General features: G+C 38.7%; 5 protein-coding genes across 6 annotated transcripts; 2 read left to right on the forward strand and 3 right to left on the reverse strand.

The window, feature by feature from the left end:
• Positions 1-127: 127 nt before the first annotated feature.
• Positions 128-2,507, reverse strand: LOC108808897 (uncharacterized protein YKR070W). The gene is made up of 12 exons (XM_018580999.2): positions 2,346-2,507; positions 2,132-2,235; positions 1,953-1,988; positions 1,787-1,860; positions 1,646-1,686; positions 1,510-1,581; positions 1,248-1,440; positions 1,071-1,166; positions 928-995; positions 616-805; positions 439-522; positions 128-341 (listed from the first exon to the last, which is right to left on the reverse strand). The coding sequence occupies exons 1-12, from the start codon at positions 2,450-2,452 to the stop codon at positions 270-272; spliced, it is 1,137 nt and encodes a 378-aa protein (XP_018436501.1). The 5' UTR covers positions 2,453-2,507; the 3' UTR covers positions 128-269.
• Positions 2,508-3,837: 1,330 nt separating this feature from the next.
• LOC108808891 (protein NRT1/ PTR FAMILY 2.7) lies at positions 3,838-6,208 on the reverse strand. The gene is made up of 4 exons (XM_018580988.2): positions 5,971-6,208; positions 5,134-5,872; positions 4,399-4,919; positions 3,838-4,305 (listed from the first exon to the last, which is right to left on the reverse strand). The coding sequence occupies exons 1-4, from the start codon at positions 6,068-6,070 to the stop codon at positions 3,968-3,970; spliced, it is 1,698 nt and encodes a 565-aa protein (XP_018436490.1). The 5' UTR covers positions 6,071-6,208; the 3' UTR covers positions 3,838-3,967.
• A 1,393-nt stretch (positions 6,209-7,601) lies between these two features.
• On the reverse strand, positions 7,602-9,524 carry LOC108808898 (mitogen-activated protein kinase 3). Its single transcript, XM_018581000.2, has 6 exons — positions 9,222-9,524; positions 8,992-9,121; positions 8,776-8,913; positions 8,356-8,688; positions 8,083-8,266; positions 7,602-7,986 (listed from the first exon to the last, which is right to left on the reverse strand). The coding sequence occupies exons 1-6, from the start codon at positions 9,377-9,379 to the stop codon at positions 7,817-7,819; spliced, it is 1,113 nt and encodes a 370-aa protein (XP_018436502.1). The 5' UTR covers positions 9,380-9,524; the 3' UTR covers positions 7,602-7,816.
• A 13-nt stretch (positions 9,525-9,537) lies between these two features.
• On the forward strand, positions 9,538-9,805 carry LOC108808508 (uncharacterized). Its single transcript, XM_018580639.2, is given in 1 exon segment — positions 9,538-9,805. A coding segment is annotated over 1 exon segment (246 nt). The 3' UTR covers positions 9,784-9,805.
• Positions 9,806-16,163: 6,358 nt separating this feature from the next.
• Positions 16,164-20,835, forward strand: LOC108808886 (uncharacterized). 2 transcript variants are annotated; one of them, XM_018580981.2, is made up of 13 exons: positions 16,164-16,321; positions 16,642-16,741; positions 16,932-17,059; positions 17,141-17,291; positions 17,382-17,491; positions 17,619-17,702; positions 17,800-17,848; positions 17,974-18,065; positions 18,175-18,301; positions 18,614-18,696; positions 18,773-20,094; positions 20,184-20,294; positions 20,363-20,835. In XM_018580981.2, the coding sequence occupies exons 2-13, from the start codon at positions 16,649-16,651 to the stop codon at positions 20,704-20,706; spliced, it is 2,694 nt and encodes an 897-aa protein (XP_018436483.1). In that variant the 5' UTR covers positions 16,164-16,321; positions 16,642-16,648; the 3' UTR covers positions 20,707-20,835. The 2 variants fall into 2 exon arrangements, with proteins under 2 accessions (XP_018436483.1, XP_056845554.1); XM_056989574.1 differs by lacking the exon at positions 16,164-16,321 and adding an exon at positions 16,387-16,405.

Raw genomic sequence — 20,835 nt, forward strand, 5'->3', positions numbered from 1 at the left:
CGTTGTTGTGTCGGAGACTCGGAGCAATGCTCACTCCAGTGATATGGCTATGTTTTCGAGGACATTTTTTTCGTTCTTAAAAAATGAAAACAAACAAAAAGAAAACGCTTCATCCCTTTAACGGCGATTTGTCAAAAGGGGAAGATTGAAACTTCCAAAATCTCATTGGAGGCTCAAAGAATAGTTAGTTAGATATCATCTGGCCAAAGACGGCGACAATTGTGTGTGATTAAAAATAAAATCTTGAATAAATCAGAGTGAAATATAACTCAAATCAAGCTTAGCTTGGCGGACTCTCTTGTCAAGATGAAATCAACTGCTTCCTCGACTGTGTCAACTACCTGAAAAAAAAGTTTTAGATGAACATTAACCGTTGCCCCGCGCGCGGGAAAATTAACAAGCTTCTAGAGGCTAATAAGTGATGATGTTGTTACGGACCAGATCAGCAGGAAACTCAGGATGATTTTCTTTCCCTTTGAAAACTCCGGTTCTCGTCAAGATTGAGAACCAAGGACTCCCGGCCTGTCACACAGAGTTTAACCAAAAGCCTTAAGAAAAAAAGATTAGTGGCGCAAGAAAACCACCTCTACTCTGAAAGAAGAAAGAGCACAGAACCTGTCGTGCGCCTCTGATGTCAATTTTTGGGTTGTCTCCGACCATATATAGAGTCTTGAAGTGGTGACTTCCTTGGTTTGAGTGGGAACGAGTTGATGTGGCTATCTCTTTCAGAACATCTTCTGCGTTCTTGAACACGGAAGGATTTGGTTTCCCAAAGGATGTGTACTCCAGAGGGTTATCATGGATTCTGCAAACATATCCAGACTCAAATCATGTAACAGGGAAAATATGAATATCACATTCACGTCGCGTTTTTAAAGTACAGTAGTCCCAGTGTTTTCTGAAAGATGGAAGATTTTGGATTATTACCTGTTGAATATGGATTCCAAGGCGATTCTAAAAGCTCCCATGCCAAGACGTTCAGTAGGAAACTTTGTCTGTTGAGTCCACAATGCATCAGTAAATCTTTATATGATAAATTCAACATAGATGGAGATGGGGATGACCATAACCTGGTAGTCTAAATCGTCGTTGGCAAAGTACAACTGAGGTTGAGGTCCAATTTCTTTCCCAGGAAGGCCTCCAGTACGTAAAATGTCACAAAGGACCTGAGAAACAAAAAAAAAGCACCAATCAGATTTGTTTATGAACATATTTAATTTGAAAAGCAGAGGGGGAATATGATTAACCTGGATGTCTCGGCTCCAATCAACAGGATCACTAACAATAAATGCTGCCTGAACTCTCTCGGATACAACATTTGCTCTTGATCTCGCAGTACTCTCCTTGCGAACGTCTTGCCCCGTGATCCATTTCTTATATGGATCCAAGGGATCAATGTTGTCAAAGTAAGAGGCATATTCGTCCAATGAAATCACGTTTCTGAAAATCCAACAACATATATACATTAAAAAGAACGAAATGAGAGAGAGGTGAAGAGAAAGAGCTTACTTGAAACCATAATTAGACATCACAGCGGCAGGTTCCCCTTTTCCAGCCGCAACAACAAGCTCATTTCCAAACCTAGTCCCGTGTATTGATTAAAACGTTTTAACTGATGAACAATGTGTTTTTTCATATATATTACCTATTCGCTAGCTTCCGGAAAGGTGAATGAGCTTGAACCATCTGCAACACACACAAAAAAAAGAGAATGTGTGAAAAGTGTTACACTAACCGAAACTAAGTTAACTTTGTGATTAACTGATGCGAGAAAAGGGTTAAAAACCTGCAATGGAGAAACAGGAACACCTAATAAATGAGTCATCTCAGAGGCCCGTTTAGCTTCAGGCAGGCCACCTCCTGCAAATGATTTTCATCGCTAATTATCATCAATGCAAGAAAAGAAAAAAAGGATAAATATTCCAAAGTGTATTATTATTATTAGCTCACACCATTAGTCAAGAATAAGAACGGTATCTTCAAAGCACCTACAAAAAAAAGAAACCTCAAACTCATCAAAAAACAGACAGATACAACTAACTATACATAAATCATAATCACATTAAAGAGAAGGGTAGCTTTGATGAATAAATACTAAGGAATTTGCAAAATCAAAGAAAGTCAATTATACCGGAATCATCGTAGAGACGCCGGAGAGCACCAGGGGAGCCACCAACGGGGGAGGAACCGAGGAGGATAACACCATCTATGTCGAATGCAATGCCATAAGACGGTCTGTGTTTTGTTATAGTCAGTCAGAATTCAAGTAGAGAGAGAGAGAGAGAGAGGCAATGAGCAAAGGAAGGAACGCAGCAGCAGGAGCAGCAGGAGAGGAGAGAACTCACCGATTTGATTCCTGCTGGGAGAGGTTACAGAAGGAACGAGACTGTGATCGGAGACTAATATCCCGCCGTCGCAGCGAGTTTCTAGCGATGATTCGAAGATTATTCATTTTTTTCACTGGACGGACGGCAGAGAAATAGCTTCGGGAGAAAGTTTTTTACTTTATAATAGTCCTCCTAGGGTCCATTAATTTGCTTGTATTTTATTTGGACAATTCGACCTAGGATTTTAGTTAAAAACAAAAATTTCAAATTCATTTTAGGGAAATTGCCAAAAGTACAATATTCATAGTTCATTTTACCTTAACTACATTACTCTCTTTTTTTTTTTTTTTTTTGTCAGCAACCTTAACTACATTACTCTCATTTTTAAGATTCTAATAAATATGTAAACAAATACTTAAAAAAATTAAAATGTTTATGAAAAATAGTTTAAAAAGAATTTTTGAATTTCAAAAAGAAAATTCAAAAAAAGTAAAAAAAAAAGATTTAAAAACTTATAAAAATTTCAAATTTGGAAACTTATGATTCAAAACCTATAAGAGAATTTCTAAATATTTTTAATATTTTTATGTATTTAAATGATTTATTTGTTATATATAAAGCAATTGTATAAAATGTTTTTGTCATTTAATGAAGAATATATTTATGAAAATATATTTAATGAAGGTAAACATGAATAATGGTATTTACAATGTGGAATACATGAAATTTTACCATGTGTTAAACGTTTATCTTCCTATGTTCAAACACTGAATATATTTAACATACCAAGATATGGCTTCAACTTATATTTATAAAGCAGTCCCAACAATAATGAATAACTAAATACTTGGTGTATTTTATGGAATTTTCAAGAATTTGATAGTAGTAATTGTTGAAGATTTGAGGGCATTTTCATTCCATAAGTAGAGTACATAAAACACACACTTACACATGAGCTAACATTGCAAACACACAAACACATAACTTAAATTCAAACAAAACATGTTGTGCCTTAGATAATAACATCTTTATGATCTGGTTCTTGATCATCATCCTTAAGGATTTCTGTAGTTGGGATACCTCCTTGGTTAGGCTATCTTTTCCTAAAATCACTTCAAGGTGGGTGGTTAGACAAGATTCTAGAGACTTCAGGCTCTCTATGACGTGTTATGGACTTCACACCTAAGCTGCAGAAGACTTAGATGTTGTTCGCTACAATTATCCATGAATGTAACCTTATCTACTAATACTGGATGATATTCATGTAAGCAGAAAAGTTAACTTCCCGGTGATGAAGATGAAATGCTCAAAAGGATGGAAAAGGTAAAGCCTCGAAGAGGCAGTTTTTGAAAGCCTTATCTTGAATTTTCATTAGAAAGAATGAGTGTATATTACAATAGTACAGGCAACTACTCAGAAGTAAACCCATAGCAGTGAAGAAAAAACCTTATAGTTTATGGACTTCAACATTGAGACTTATGCAGAGAGAACTAGTTTTGAGAGGAATAAGAAACAAAGCAAAATACATAATAATTTCAGTGGCTACAAAGTGAAGATACTTTCGTAAAATTACAGAACACTAGAAGATACTGACAGCAAATAACATGTTCTCTATCTCTCTCTCACTTCATCTTATAAGATCATGTGGACAAAGCAGTAGAGTGTGAAATAGCAACATCTTTTTCATGACCATCACCCTCGAGATTTCTGTACTTGTAAAGCCAAGAACACACGAGGAAATAGCCGAGATTCAAGACTCCTCCAATGACTAAAACCCAGTAAACATTGTCAACTCTTCCGTGATTTATGTCATCTGGTAACCACGCGGTGGTCCTCTGAATCAGATCAATTAGACCAGTGCTTGTGTAAAAGCATATCCCAATCACCACCGATGTAATGGACGTTGCTGTGCTCCTCATAGAAACTGGAAACTCTTGATAGCACAGAGCTACATTCCCTGGGAAATGGAAAGCCTCTCCTACAAGCAAAAGAAAGAAAAAAAACCAAGAACGTGATCATTTTAATTTCATAATTTCAAGTTGACAGATTTGTCTGAAAATCAGTTCCTTACCGATTCCTACTATGACAAGAGGAGGGAATAGCCATAAGACAGACATGTCAGCAATAGAAGATGAATCTAGGAAATCCCCGTTCTCTACTATCTTCAATCGCTTTTCTTCAACTATGGCAGTCACGGCCATGCTTAGAATGTTGAAAACATGGCCTATACCAACTCGTTGAAGCGGTGTGAGGAACTTCCCCGTTAGCTTTTGGTAAAATGGGTAGAGAAACCGATCGTTGACTACGATAAAAAGGCAAGTGGAGAGAAGTGTAATGACTTGGAGAGAGCCTGCAGGGATTTTAAAGTTAGGACCAAGCCTCCGGTCCATCACCAGACCTTGAAGAACCGTTAGGCTTAGCTGCATCGCGATTGGAGTGCTCAAGAATATCGTGGCTAGCGCAAGAGGGATGATTCTTATGACTGCTTTGAAATCTTCCACTTGTTGAACGCTGCATAGTCTCCATGGGTTGTGAACTGTTCCATCTGGTTTAACCTCGTCTTCTTGTTTCAACGCTGCACGGTTAAAGAACCTGCGTGTTTGAATTGAGTATAATTAGAATGGACTATCTCTCTCTCTCTCTCTCTCTGGATGATACAATGAAACTGGGCTGTTTTGTTATATGTCGGATTTATTATGGGTTTCCAAACTTAATTAATGGATTGACCCTAACTCTAACTCTTTATATATATTAGTTAATGTCCTTTAAAATTCTCGATGTGAGATATAATATCCCTAATAGTTACCTCAAACTCTTTGTGGGCATTGAGAGTGGTGATTCACTGTGGTAGTCTTTCTCGTTGGTGGAATCCACAGCTTTTCTTTTGATTACCGCGGCGAAAATGACGCGAAGTAGACTTGTGAAGGGACTTCCTAAGGGCTTGTCATGCTTGTAGAATCTTCTCCCCAAGATGAAAACCAAAAAGCTGAAGAGATTAGCAGCTACGCACAGACCAAACCCAAAGGTCCAGCTGACGTTGTCTTCGGAATAGACAACAGCGGTTGCACTTATAGCCCCGGCTAGATACGTTGTGAAGAAAAACCAGTTGAAAAAGCTGCCTTGGTCTTTAGTTTTCTCGTACTGGTTGGCACCAGCGGTTGCTAAAGTGAACCGTGTCCCACCTGTTCCTATAGAGGCCAGAGTTATGGCCGCGTAAAGGACACCGAGCTGGGTTTTCGAAGGAGATTGGCATAGGCTTGAAGCTGTCTCACAGGGGCTGGGTCTTAAAGAGTCAAGCGCAGCTGTTAGTGTCAGCAGAGCTACGCCCATAAGAGAAATGAAAGCAGAAAGTGAGATAACAGGGATGGTTCCGAAGAAAGAGTCAGCAGCAATGGCTCCAACGGCTGGAACCATACAGATACAGCCACTGACAATGTTGGCAATCTGAGCTGCTGCGATGCTCTTCACGTTGAATTCCTCAATCAGGTATACGATCAAGTTTAGTAACCAACCCCACGCAGCTATTGTCAGGCCTAACAACGTAGCTGCACCATATAGAAACATAGGGAGGTAGTTTCTTGTTCTAAGCTCTAGAGGTTATGAAAAAAAAAAGACCAAAAGAGAGAGAAACAGAATCTCTCACCTATCATAAACGGAAAAGTGATCCAACCTCCACGACGGCGTTTGGTGCTTGATTCTTCAGACATTTGTGTTTCTGCATCACAAGAAACTGAACTAGCCATGTCCCTAATCAAGTTAGAGATCTTTTACCCCTTTTTTGTTCGTTAACAATGGCCTGAAATGCTGGAAGGTATATAAGCAATGATACAGCAACTAATAATGATTAAAGAAAATGACTTGGGGTTGGATGGTCACGATATTTTTATTCTCCACGCGCAGCAGCTTCCAACAAGAAACGTCAAATTGAGTATAAAACACAGAGCGTTTCCTTTGTTGTATGGTGAGCCATCACTTTCAGCTTCGAACAGCCTGTGTGAAGACAACATTTTTATCCTATCTAAACATGTAATAATGTCAACTCTAAATTGTCCTGTAATGGATATTGCTAAATAAAAAACCCATTTGCCAAATTGTTGCCAACGATTTGACCATACTTGCTTCAATAATGTAAGCAGCTTACCTAGAGCCATGATATTAATATATCTTAACAAAATAATATTAGAATAAAATATTTTCTTGTTATCTAATCTAGAAAATTTCCTTTTCTAGATAGTATTATGAAAACTTAAAGTGGTTTTTTTTTTGTGCACGGCTTAAAGTGGTTTAGAAAGAGAATTAGAAGTAATAAATCAATGACACATTACTATTTATCGATTACATAACTTCTCGTAGTATTCGAATCATAACGATTTTTATGGACCATAACAGCGCTTCCGCATCTGATAAATAGAAGAGTTTGGTCATGGTGATGACAATTGAAGAAGACGATATGGATGATAATGTAAATAACTTTAAACAAATTTGAATTGCTTTCAAAAGAACCTGCAACTTTTGATCTCACAGCATGTGACCTCGAACTCTCTGACATCACAAGCACGACTACAAACATTTGATTTAACGACATGCAACTCTCGTTTCACGACATACGATTCCGAACTCTCGACCTCACGACCTACGAATGGAAACACTCAATCTCCCGACTTGCGACTTCTCGAATTCTCGACCTTTGTTTTTTTTCTTTGATCATCAAGGATAGTGAACCTTCCTGTTGTAACAACCACTTCGAACTGATGATACCAAATCAGACAACACTAAATTTGATGGAAAGAACCCCGATGATATAACAAACTGATGATTTTAGCGAAACTAACGACCGATTTGAATCTAAAGACTTGTAATTCAAATTGGATATACAAAATTTATATGCTCCAACTTGAGGAAATATTGGGACATTAACATATTATAAACGAAATAACATTAGAATAGAATATTTCCTTATTGTGTAATATTCTTTTCTCATAGGCCTATGGAAATTTATAATTGTGTATAAAGAGACTCAACATCATGAATCAATAACACATAACTATTCATCCATTACATAACTTTTCAGCCAATATCATAAAAATTCTGTTGACAAAAAAAAATCATTAAAAATCTATTAAAATTTGAAAGTCACTGAATGCGAATAGACTACTAACCATACCATAATGGCACCCCACTCATTGTGATAATAGAAAAGTCAGGCTTGATGAGAATATTACAAAACTTCATACTATATTATTCCTTATTGTCCTCGCATTTGAAGTCAGAAAATGTGAAGAAATTATTTCATAGCTGGAGTTCTTTACATTAGAGCTACATGCAACTCACTCACTAGCAGTAATACAGCATTTAAACAAACAAATAGGATTACAAGAGTACACATGTAAAAAGTACATGAATAAAAGAACAGGTAAAGATACTAGGGGGCAGCGATTCGGATGGATAGTTTGGGTAAAATAAATGCCATTCATTCGGTTGCAGCTCTTCTAAGCATATGTAGGATTGAGTGCAATGGCTTCCCTGTAGATCATCTCTTTTATCTGTTCCTCATCTAGAGGTTGTTGTTCAAAGTCGAAAGAGAATGGCTTTAGACAGATTGGCTCATCATTCGGGTCGTGCAACTTGGCAAGGTACGGGTGGTTCAGAGCTTCTTCAACTACACACACACCAACAAGATAATATGTTTTAACAAACCATGTTGATGAAAAGAAAGAAACAGAGCACCATGTATATGTATTAATAATACACTTACCAGTGATTCTTTTGTTGGGGTCAAAAGTCAACATTCTGTCAACAAGATCAATGGCCAATGGGTTAACATGAGAGAAAAGTTTAGCTAACGGCTGGCGAGGGAAGGTGGGAAGTTGCCGGATGTATCTTTTCGCATCCTCGTTGTGCGTAAACCCGAGATCTGATTCTGTCGGCGTGCCAAGCAACTGCAAGATTCATCACATATTTTAACAAAACAGGCCAAATTAATCTTGAATCCATGCCTAAAAGAATATGTATGTTGCTTTTTTTTTACCTCTGTCAATAAGCGCATCTGATGGACATGGTCTTTACCAGGGAACAGAGGCTTTCTGTTCATGAGCTCCATAAAGATACAACCAACAGACCAAACATCTATAGCAGCAGTGTAATCCGATGAGTTCAACAGAAGCTCAGGTGCTCTATACCATCTGGTAACAACATACTCGGTCATAAACTCGTTCTCCGAAGTCGGTCGAGCAAGACCGAAGTCACAGATCTTTAAATCGCAGTTGGCGTTCAGGAGAAGATTGCTCGGTTTTAGATCCCTGTGGATAACTTTAGCCGAGTGGATGTACTTGAGCCCTCGAAGAAGCTGGTACAAGAAGTACTGTTTCAAGAAAGATTCATCATGTCAGTCTCATGTTTATTGAAACAAATTATTAATCAAAAAAAAAGAATTGAGTTTTATTATTACCTGACAGTGTTCCTCAGACAAACCCTGGTTGGATCTGATGATTTGATGAAGATCAGTGTCCATTAACTCAGTGGCAATATAAACATCACTGAACTGTCTTCTAAGTGGTGGAGGAACCACATCTCTTATAGCTATGATCTGTAATAAAAAAGAAAAACATATTAATCTTTTTGTTTCATCTAATTTCTGCAGATAATAATCAAGAAAGATACAAACGTTTTCATGATCGAGATGACGAAGAAGCTTGATCTCGCGAAGTGTACGCTTGGCGTCCATGTGATTATCAAAAGCGTTGGCTATCTTCTTCATCGCCACTAGCTCGTTCGTCTCCGAATCCAAAACAGAGCTTCACCAAATCAACAAAAAAAATCAAAAAATCAAAAAATCAAAAACTCGGATCAAGAAGAAACTTAAAAAAAAAAGAAGACAAGGATCAGCGAACATACCAAACGATGCCGTATGCGCCTCGACCGATTGGTACAATCGGAGGACGGTACTTGGATGTGATCTCGAATAAACTACCGAAGATATCATAGCTTATGAACTGTCCTCCGTGCGTTTGCACCGCCGGAAACTCTGGATATTGGCCGCCGGCGTTGTTCATCTCTCTCTCTCTAAATCGATCACGCGCTTAGTCAACTTCAAGCTTTGACTCTGTTGTGCTTTGAGGAGGTGGTGTAGTGTGAATCTCTGGAGGTGTTGTGTGGACTCTTTTATATATAATATAGTACACTTAGATTGAGAGACTGAAATGAGTTTTAGATGAGTTTTCGCGGTAGCTGCGAGGAAGAAGAAGAAGGGAGATGGGAAGATTGTGTGGATGAGATTTGAGCCGCCTCAGATCGACGGTTGCTGTTCGATTTTGACTTAGTCAACGGTCTTCCTCCCGACGTCCTTTACAGTTCTATCTCTCTGCCCATAGTTGTTTTTCTATTGTTTTTTTTCTCTTGCTGTAAAGTTTTTTTATTTTTTATGTATTTCTTCAATGTTTATTTAACTATAAATTAGGTGGGTTTTAAAAGCATGTGTAACGTGGGTGTTCAATAATTTGTCAATTTCATATAGTGAGTAGATTTTGTTATACAATAATTCAAATAAATATGCTGTTATATATTCGTCAATTTCATCTACTATTGTTTATTTCTTTTCGATATTATCAAAAACTTAAATTATTTTTTTGACAAAATAGAACATTAATATCACGTGTGGTTTATAAAAATTAATTACTTTACTAACATTTCTTCATTACGTGTTTTAATTCACTACCAGTTTCTTTGCAGCTTTTTCTAAAACAATTTTTTCTTTCAACTTTTCTCCAATATGTTAGGCAGCATGATAATGGAGAAATCATATGCTGCGAGACCAGGTTTTACTTACACTTTTTGTAAGATGTTTTTAGACTCAAAGAAAAAATGGATATAAGTTAAATTTTCTTTTTTCTTAGTCATAAGCCAATAACTAACTTATAACCAAGAGTCAAAAAGGAAAAAAAAATGTAACAAATAACAAAGTCTTGGTGAAAATCACAAGTTTTCACAAACGGCCTATGGGAGCATATATTATAAAAATCTCAAACTACACTATAATACGCTAGCTTCATGTCTGCGCTTCGGTAATCTTTTTTTTTTAACACTGAAAAGCTTGCATTGAAATAACCCCAGCGGGTAGAACGTTTACAGCAACTAGAAAGAAAGGACAATAGCCAAATAAAACAACAAAACGCAAGGCTGAAAATAACAGAAAGAAATAAAAAATGCAGAAGAAGAGAGTGTCATTAGACACCATTCCAGGGAGCCGAAACAGAGGGCAGATAGAGCAAAAGCTCCTTCCTTTAGTCTTCCGCTTCTAGATTAAGACGATCAATCAACCAAGATGGACCTCCAGAAGCAATATAAGATTGATAGCGATGATCAGCAGTTACACTTTTAGCTATTTCTTGGGCAACAAAGTTCCTTCCCTGTTTGACGTGCTCTACACTCCAGTCTTGTAACAGCAGTAAGAGCCTGTTAATGTTGTTCACTAGAGGTAGTAATTCAGGGTATGACAAGGGTTGTAGTAATGTTTCTCTGATCATAGGACAAGAGGATTCAAACACTACCCGATGTTGTCGTGTACTAACCATGTCAGAGATAGCCCATTGTAAACCCACCAGTGCAGCTTCTCGTTCTGACTGTATGTTAGAGAAGGCTCTGCGACTGTGCAGAACTGTATTGCCTTTGTCATCTCTCAGAATCCAAGCCGCTCCACTATTAGAGAGAGGATCAAACCATGCAGTAGCTACATTACATTTGAGGAAACCACCCCGCGGTTTTACCCATTTGATGATGCTTCCTGTCGTTGTCAATGGCTGTTGAGATTGGGCACCAATAGGCTGATTCACCTCCAACCAGATGCTTGCTTCCTCCTTGGCTTTCGTGATTATTGAGAGAGACGAGGTCTGAGTTTTCTCAAATATCAGAGCATTTCTTGCTTTCCAGATGAGCCAAAGACTCCAAGGGAAAGATGCCACACTCTTGTTCTCTGGATATTTCTTGTATTGTGCTAACAAATGATAGATATTTAGGAAGACCGAGTGCTGAGAGAAACCAGCAGTGGGTAGTCGTATACCTGATCTCAACCAAACCTCTTTGGCCATAGGACAATTGAAGAGTAGATGGCAGATCGTTTCTATGTTATCATTGCAAGTCCTGCACTTTGGATCCACCTGCACGCCTCTGCTCCTCAGTCTCTCCATAACTGCTAAAGCCCCCGCTAAAGCTTTCCATAAGAAATGCTTTATTTTTGCAGGAGCTTTAATTTTCCAGAGATCTTTCCAGAGACTTATCTCAAGTGGAGTGAGAGCAGGAGTGGTCGCTCCATCTTCGTCTGGAAGAGAATCTAAGAACTTGTAACCACTTCTTGATGAATACTGTCCATTCTTTGGTAAAGCCCCATTTATAGCCATCTTCACGATTAAGAACCGGCTTGAGACGGAGAATGATCTCAGTATCCCGGTCAGTAAAGGCTTGTCTGACACGCAAGGCGTCCCAGGAAGCAGAGTTCGGTAGCAACAGGTCTGAAATCTTCAATGTTAAGTCTATAATGCTGTCATGCCTGTAATTCGGAGTCCTCGGAATAGGATCGATGATCCAGTTAACCGACCAAACATTCGAATCCCTGCCATTACCAATATCTCTGACAAGGCCCTGAGACAAGAGCTCTCTACCGTGGAGAATACTCCTCCATGCATATGAGGGTCGCGTGCCAAGGCTACTGTGAAGGAAGTCATTATTCTTAAAGTAACGACTCTTCAAAACCCTTGCAACTAGAGATTCAGGGTTAGTCATGATTCTCCATGCTTGTTTACCAAGAAGGGACTGGTTGAACTTGGTGATATCATGGAAACCAAGGCCGCCTTCTTTCTTCTTCTTGCAAAGCTTCTTCCATGCAACCCACGATATCTTCCTTCTCCCATTACTTCTTCCCCACCAGAACTCAGACATTGCGCTTGTGATTTTGGAACATATATCTTTAGGGAGCTTGAAGATCGACATAGCGTAAACCGGTAGAGACATCGCGACCGATTTAAGTAATATCTCTTTCCCGCCCTGAGATAACGATTTAGCAAACCAGCCATGTAATCTTGCTTGAAGCTTTTCACGGATGAAATTTAAAAGATCCTTTTTTTGGAACCTTTGAAGCATTCAGGAAGTCCCAAATATGTGCCTTCTCCTCCTTCCTTATCAATACCCAGTTTGCCTTTCACTTCCTCTTTAACAGATTCTAGCACTTGAGCTCCAAAAATGATCGATGACTTTTGGAAGTTGATCCTTTGGCCAGATGCCTCACCATACTCTGTTAGGCACTCCATTAGTTCATCACTCTCTGCGCTATTAGCCTTACACATCAATAGGCTATCATCTGCAAATAACAGATGATGAACTCTAGGACCATTAGCCGAAAGGCCTATTCCAGTTAAGCGACCAAGAGCTTCTGAGTTGTTAAGCTTGCTAACTAGAGCCTCTGCGCAGAGTATGAATAAGAATGGAGATAATGGGTCTCCTTGTCTAATACCTCTCTCCGGCTTGATAAAACCATGCGATCTACCATTGAGCAGCACTGAGTAGGAAATTGTTGTGATACAAGCCATTATCCATCGGATCCACTTGTGAGCAAACCCCATTTTTTCCAGTAGTTCCTCAACGAAGCACCATTCGATCCGGTCGTAGGCTTTCGACATATCTGTCTTCACGGCCATATAATCTTTTGCCACTGCAGGGATTGTTCTGAGACCATGGACCATCTCGTGTGCAATGATTATATTGTCAGAGATGAGACGACCTTGAACGAAAGCTCCTTGGGTGTCTGATATTATCTCTGGTAATATACACTTCAGTCTGTCGCATAAGATCTTGGAGACAATTTTATACTGAACGGCACAAAGACTTATAGGTCTCATATCACTCATCGAGCAAGGTGCTGGTATTTTAGGAAGCAAACTCAGTTGGGTGTGGTTCCAACCAGGCGGTAGCGTTGATGAGTTGAAGAAGCTCTTGATCTCAGAAATCACTTGATGACCCACAATGTGCCAGTATCGTTGGTAGAAAGTACCAGTTAAGCCATCCTCTCCAGGAGCACTATTTCCTTTAACAGAGAAAGCTGCTCTGCGAATCTCCTCATCTGTCACTTCTCTACAAAGATCATCATTCATAACTGTAGTAACACGAGCAGAGAAACCAGAGAAAAGACTCTGAAGGTCATGAGGGTTGGAGCTCATGAACAAGTCACGATAAAACTCCACTGCTATATGACCTTTAGCCCCTTCAGAGTAGTGCTCCGTTCCTTGTACATCTTTAAGCATTAGCACCCGATTCTTAGCCTTCCTACCCTTGACACAATTGTGGAAGTAGGATGTGTTTCTGTCACCTTCCCTGAGCCAATGTTCTCTGCACTTTTGTCTCCAAAAAGCTTCTTCCTCTTTGAAAGCTTGGCCAAGTTCAAGCTTCACCTTCTTCATATAAACAAAGTCAGGCCGAATCTTACAGATTTCCTTCTCAAGGTCCACTTTGAGACGTTGTATATTCAGCTTAGCATTACTGTAAGAAGACTTCTTCCACTTCGCTAGTTCTCGTCTGCAGTTTTGGATGCGTTCCATGATGGGGACCTCTCTCCCTGTCATTTCCGTACACCACCCTTTTCTTACTGCATCTTCCACACCTTCTTTGCCTACCATTCTCTTATCGAACATGAAACGACCACGACCAGAACCTTCACCTTCCAAAGCAAAACCAATCTTCAAAGGGCGATGATCTGAGCCAAACATAGCCATGTATTCCACATGTGATCTAGGGAATAGTCGATACCACTCGTCATTACCAAAGCATCGGTCTAGCCTGCACTGAACCCAGACCTTATCTCTAGCACCTGCCCATGAGAGTGGGTTACCTGAGCTCCTCATGTCTCTGATTTTGCAATTCTCTACCATATTCTTGAAGTCCCAAAAGGTTGAATCTCTACGAACGTTTCCTCCAACCTTTTCATCATTACAAAGTAACTCATTAAAGTCACCACACAGCATCCATGGCTCATCTCTAGCCATACCAATCGCCTCTAAACGGTCCCACACTGCCTTCCTTCTCTCTGCCACCGGGTCCCCATAGACACAAGTCAAATAAAACTCCATAGTACCCATCGAGATCTGCAGATCAATAATCCTCTTATCTTTTTGTAACACCTTCACCTTGTAACACTGCTTCCACATCACTGCTAAGCCACCACTTCTACCAAGTGGCTCCACAGTAATCAAACTATCGTAACCCAGTTCGCGTTGTAAGTCACCCATATACTTGTCTTTTTGTTTAGTTTCCATCAAAAAAATAAAATCGGGAAAGAAGCTTCTGCGAAAATCCCGAAGCTCCTGACTGTCTCGGTACTTCCTGCACCTTGACAGTTCCAACTCAATACGCTCATTGGGATGGCGTTCAGGTTCGGGTCGGATATTTCGGATTTTCGAGCATTTCGATATAGAAGTATAATATCCGTTAGGGTATTTCTGAACTTCGGATCGGGTTTGGGTATTTTTAGTTCGGGTTCGATTATTTTTAGTCAGGTTCGGATATTTAGATTTTGAAAGAAAAAATTGAAATTTTAAGGTTCTTATATTTAAAAATTTAGTTTTCGATGCTGCAAAAAATAGTTTTCGATTAGCTGACTTGTTATTTTTTTATACATTAAATTATTAATAGATTTGGAGGTAAATTTCAAAAATAAATAGACATTCATTTGGCTATTATTTTAAGAATTTGGATGTAACTTTTGTTAATACATGAAACAAAAAGTTTGATATTCATTTTAAGTGATATCAAATCATTTTTCTCCGTAATTATATGTATATTATATAATCTTAAAGTATGTGTGAAATCAATATAAATATTTTAAATAAAATGGTAGATGAAAACTAGAAACATAAGGGTAAGTATATATATGTTCGGCTATCTTTGGATATCCATCGAGTTCAGGTATTATCCATTCGGGTTCGGATATCTAATATCTCCTAAATCAACATCCATTCGGGTATTTTATTATTTCGGTTTGGATTTCGGTTTGGATTTTTCGGATCAGATTCAGATGCGACTTCGAATATCGGATAAAGTGCCCACCCCTAATAAAAATGTATGATCCTTTCGGACAAAAACTAAGAGTAAAAAGTTTGAAATAAATAAGATGGGAAGCTGTTTGGTGCTTTTTCTTTTGTTTGATTTTCTTGATATATCTTATTGGATGAAGTAATGTTTTACTTCAAACTATGTCATGTGAAAACGAGTATGAGTGATTTATGGAGAAGTAATTCGCGATATCGTGCAATTGAGGCTAAAATATATGGAAAATATGTGGTGACTGAAAATTCATTAAATAATGATCTCAGTCATTTGAAAAATTAACAGATTTACCGTCATGACGGAATAAGATCCATGGATTGAAAAAACAAACACGGGTGGCTCATTAACCATAGACGATGGGGTTATTATATATACATTATTTATATTTTCATATTTTTGTGACTGGAAAAATATTTTATATGAATTTTTAAAGTAATTTAGGAATATTGAAAGTCCAAATGGATCAAAGAGATTTTATGGCAAGTAGATAATAGGGCTGATTTTTTTTCTTTTCTAAAAAGAATTTTCTCAAAATTTAATGTTTGGTCAACACAAAAGTTGACTCAATATGATTCGGTCCAGAAACTTCAATATTATTCCCCAAAATGATTCGGTTAACATCAACCACACAGACACACACACACACAGAAAAAAAAACATCAATCGGAGTGATCGAACCGGTGTAGTGATAGAATAGAATCGTAATAAAAGGAGAATACGAGGGTATAGTAAACCCTTTGCATAAATTATTATTACATTCAACCAAGACAGACAGCGACGCGGATCTGTCACACAGAGAGAGATATTCAAAAGCCTGCGGCCAAAACCACAGCCATCCGTTTCTCTCTCGCTCGCTCGCAATCTCCTCTTCAGCTCCAACTTCTCCGTTTCTCCCGATCCCTTCACTCGTATGTTCGATTTCTCATTTCGGTATCGTTTGGATTTTGAATCGTCCATTTACGATTCGGTTCGCATGCACTGATTGAATTACGGTGCTGCATCTTAGATTCTCCACAGTTTGATCCTTTTAGATCAGTTTCTTAAGTAGTAGCAGATGGGGAAGTATTGATATAGTTAAAATTTTCCACTGTTTAATTATCCTACTTGGAATCGATTAATAGCATGTTTAATTATGTTTATTTGGTGCGCTACAGATCTCTCACTGCTTTGTTTTTTTTTTTAATTCTTCCTTTTGATTTATTATGGCATTTGGTTTCTTTGTAACCAGGAAAACAATGAGTGACTACGGTGAGAAGACTTGCCCTTTGTGTGCAGAGGAGATGGATCTCACTGACCAGCAATTGAATCCTTGCAAATGTGGCTATCAGGTCTCCCTGCTTGTTCCATTGTCTACAACTGGATCTCATAGCAAATCTTTACTTTGAATATTGTAGATGATGGTTGTGTTAGAAACAAAAAACAATGTTTCGTGTGATGTTTTTTATACAGCTTTTTTGGTGGTCTTAGAGATCATGTTCTTTTATTTTTATGATCTTGATTTACAACCAATCTTTTCAGATTTGTGTTTGGTGTTGGCATCACATTATGGACATGGCCGAGAAAGATCAGTCGGAAGGGCGTTGCCCTGCTTGCCGCACTCCCTATGACAAGGAAAAGATTGTCGGGATGTCTGTTGATCGCGAGAGGTTGTTACTTGGCGGTCTTTGTTTTGTTTTGTTTTGCTGATGTTTTTTTTTTTAAAATATAAATCTATTTCCTGTTCTCAGATTGAACTCTGAAGGGAACATGGATCGCAAAAAGACACACAAGTCAAAATTGAAGCCTTCTGAAGGGAGAAAGCAACTAGCCAGTGTCCGAGTGGTTCAAAGAAATCTTGTTTACATTGTCGGGTTGCCTCTTGATCTAGCTGATGAAGATGTACGCGATATTTTTCTCTCTTATAACTTTTAAATTATATCACACACTCATCTGCTTTCCAATGTGTTTTTTTTTTCTTTCTTTTCCCAGATCCTCCAGCGTAAAGACTATTTTGGTCAGTATGGAAAGGTTCTTAAGGTTTCCATGTCCAGGACAACAACGGGTCTCATCCAACAGTTCCCTAACAACACATGCAGTGTGTAAGTTTTTATTTTTACTGTTGTTAGCAACTTCATTTCTGTTTTAGCATGACATGATTTCCTTAAATTTTTTTAATTTGTTTCTGCATTGTTGTTTATTTCTGATTGCAAACGGCAATGACTCCAGATATATCACTTATGCTAAAGAAGAAGAGGCTGTCAGATGCATTCAGTCTGTTCATGGGTTTATCTTGGATGGTAAAGGACTGAAGTAAGTCATGCCGAACGTCCTGTTGTTTGAGACTCGTTGTGCACAAAAGTAAATTTATCTTTATTGAGCTCATGATCGTCTTTTCTTCTTACTGCAGGGCATGTTTTGGGACAACCAAGTATTGTCATGCATGGTTAAGAAATGCGGTATGTCCTATAGGCACTCTTGTTCTCTACTCTGTGGATCTTAACTTCTTTTTTTTCACTTTCCTCTTCCGTTATAATTTGCATTTGATATTATTTGATTATGGATTGTTTGTTATTATTTCCAGGCATGCAACAATCCTGACTGCCTCTATTTGCATGAGGTTGGCTCCCAAGATGATAGTTTTACAAAAGATGAGGTCATACCTGCCCATACTAGGTAATTTTCTAAGGTTTCCTCTTGTACGCATTTACTATCCTAGCGTATATATTGACGGAGGTTTTAATATTTTGGACGATTAGTTGAGGATTTTGGTAATTTTGAGCAGAGTTCAGCAAATCACTGGAGCAACAAATACTCTGCAAAACCGTTCAGGGAACATGCTACCTCCACCATTGGATGCTTATTCTAGTGACAGTTCTACTGCAAAACCAATTGCAAAAGTTCCTTCTACGGTAAGCTCTATAACGTTTCTGCATTGCCTTGATGTACAATGTGCTATCTGGCTTGCATCCTTTGTTTCAGAGAAACTTTAACATATTCAATTCTGATCTCCTATTGCCATAGTCATGTATTGGTGAATACATCTTAATATTGCTCACTGCAAACTTGAGTAGAGTATGCAGCATTATGTAAAAACCTACCTCTGCTATACGAATTGCGGAAATGTGTTTTCTGTTAGGATTTTATGTTCTCCTTGGGTTTCTGTATTACAACAATGCTGTCTGAGATTGATTCGTCATATTCACTACATTTTTATTGTGCAGTCTGCTGTAGTTAGCTCTCCCAAGAGTTCTCCACCTAGTGGGAGCTCTGTTAGATCGACTGCCCTTCCTGCTGCAGCTTCATGGTAAGTCTTTGTCACAAGCCGTTGTATTGGAGAAGTTTTAAATGGTTCATTTATAAAAACGAAAATTGTCTTGCAGGGGGACACGTGTAACAAATCAGAAACCTTTGGTAACCTCAACTACGTCAAATGGATCTTTGGACAATCATAGATCTACATCGGAGAATGGAACTTTGGCTATACCTACTGCAAATGCAGCTTGTTCGCATGTATCCACTAGTAACACTCTTCAGAAACCACCTCACAAAGAAGAAAGTCGAACATTGGCTCAGAAAAGCAAACCGGGTACGTTGAAGCCTTCGCAGAATAACATTGTAGTTGATCCTGGGTCCAAGAGAACTGTATCACCTAATAGAGATCCGAGTAGTAATCAAGTATCCTGTATAGTAGAATCTTCCTACGATAGCAGAGTCGTCGAGGAGCCTTCAGCTGTTGAGAATTCTATTGATAGTACAAATGAAATCGCTGAAGATGTACCTAATGTTAGTAACTTGGCGGCTGAGGTTGCATGGATGGGGATAACGAAAGATGAAGACCCTGGTGTTCCAGTGGCTATCGGTGCTTATTGTGATCAAGGTTCTATTAGAAAACCTGGTAACAATGTACCAGATCTTGAGCAGTGTAGAAACAATCCTCCTTCAAACACTGGTGCAGAAGCTGACGTATCACAGAATAGGATTCCAGGTTCAAGGGGAGAGTGGGATTGGAGATCAGATTTGCAATCCAAGGTCGAAGTGGATGGTTTATCATCAGTTAGTAGCAGTAGGCGTGATGTTGCACAGGCGGTTAGCCACTCGACTTATAGGTGTAGTTCATCAAGTTCCATCCTGGATCCTTTCCAGACCAGGGAAACTTCTGGTGGATTTGGTTCACATACAGGGTCCTCCTTTGAAATAGGTAGCGATAGAGTGCATCATCCAAATGGATTTTCTGAGACTTCCAGATCCGGTTCTAGTATGCAGCATTCTCTATTTTCTAATACTGAAGGCAGGATCAACATCCAGAGTGCAGAGAATGCTATAATTTCAAACATTTTGGACTTTGACCCCTGGGATGAATCCATGACTATGCCACCCAATTTTGCAAAGTTACTTGGCCAGAGTGATCATTGGGGCAGTACCCTGGAACAGTCTAACCTTCTAAAGCAGCCTAGTAATGACCAGTCCAGATTCTCTTTTGCTCGCCATGAAGAATCAAATAATCAAGCATATGACAATAATAATAATAATACCTACAGCATATATGGGCAGTCTACAAGAGGTCAGCCTGCCCAGGAGTTTGGAATGAATCGGGATATCTATCAGGATAAGTTTGCGAGTCTTAATGGTTTCGCTTCGAACCATTCTGGTGGGTATGAACAGTTTGCTGCTAGTCCTGGATTCTCTTCTTACAAAAGTCCTGGTTAGTAAAATATATATTATCGCTACTTCTTCATGATTGTTTTTTCTCCTCTGCATATCTAAAAACTTGTGACCATTGTCGTCTTGCAGCTGTGAGGTCCCAAGTTTCTGCTCCTCCTGGTTTTTCTGCTCCCAGCAAATTACCTCCTCCCGGTTTCTCTTCGCATGATAGAGCGATCATGTCTTCTGATTTCGTATCAGGTATCATAATTACACACTCTTAACGTTGGGGTTGGTTTCAACTTGTAACACATATTTTTTCTTTGCAGGAACTCGTTTGCTTGACTCGTCCTCTATGTTAAGGGACGCATATCATACACCACCTTCAAGTAGTAATTTGAATACTGCAGGAGACATAGAGTTTATTGATCCAGCAATTTTAGCGGTTGGAAGAGGAAGAATACAGAATGCGACGGAAAATGGAGCAGAGTTTGATATGAGATCCGGGTTCTATTCTCAGCTGAGTTCCTTTGAGAAGGATGCAAGACTTCATCAATTGTTGGCGCAGCAGAGTTCTCAGGCTGCACAACAACAGCAACAACAAGTCAATCTTAACAGCTTTACTCCTTCAGTCTCGGATCATTATTTTTTACTAAACAATCAATGGCGTTAGGTCGCCTGAAACAAATTGTACATTAAAAAGGGAAAACCACATTGCTATACGAATTGTTTGACTTGATAGATTAACTCAATTTTTGTTTTGCTTTTTCAACTATTATAATTAGATTTTCTTTTACCGTTA

The sequence above is a fragment of the Raphanus sativus genome, chromosome 6 (assembly GCF_000801105.2).
Source record: "Raphanus sativus cultivar WK10039 chromosome 6, ASM80110v3, whole genome shotgun sequence".
NCBI classification, from domain to species: Eukaryota; Viridiplantae; Streptophyta; class Magnoliopsida; order Brassicales; family Brassicaceae; genus Raphanus; species Raphanus sativus.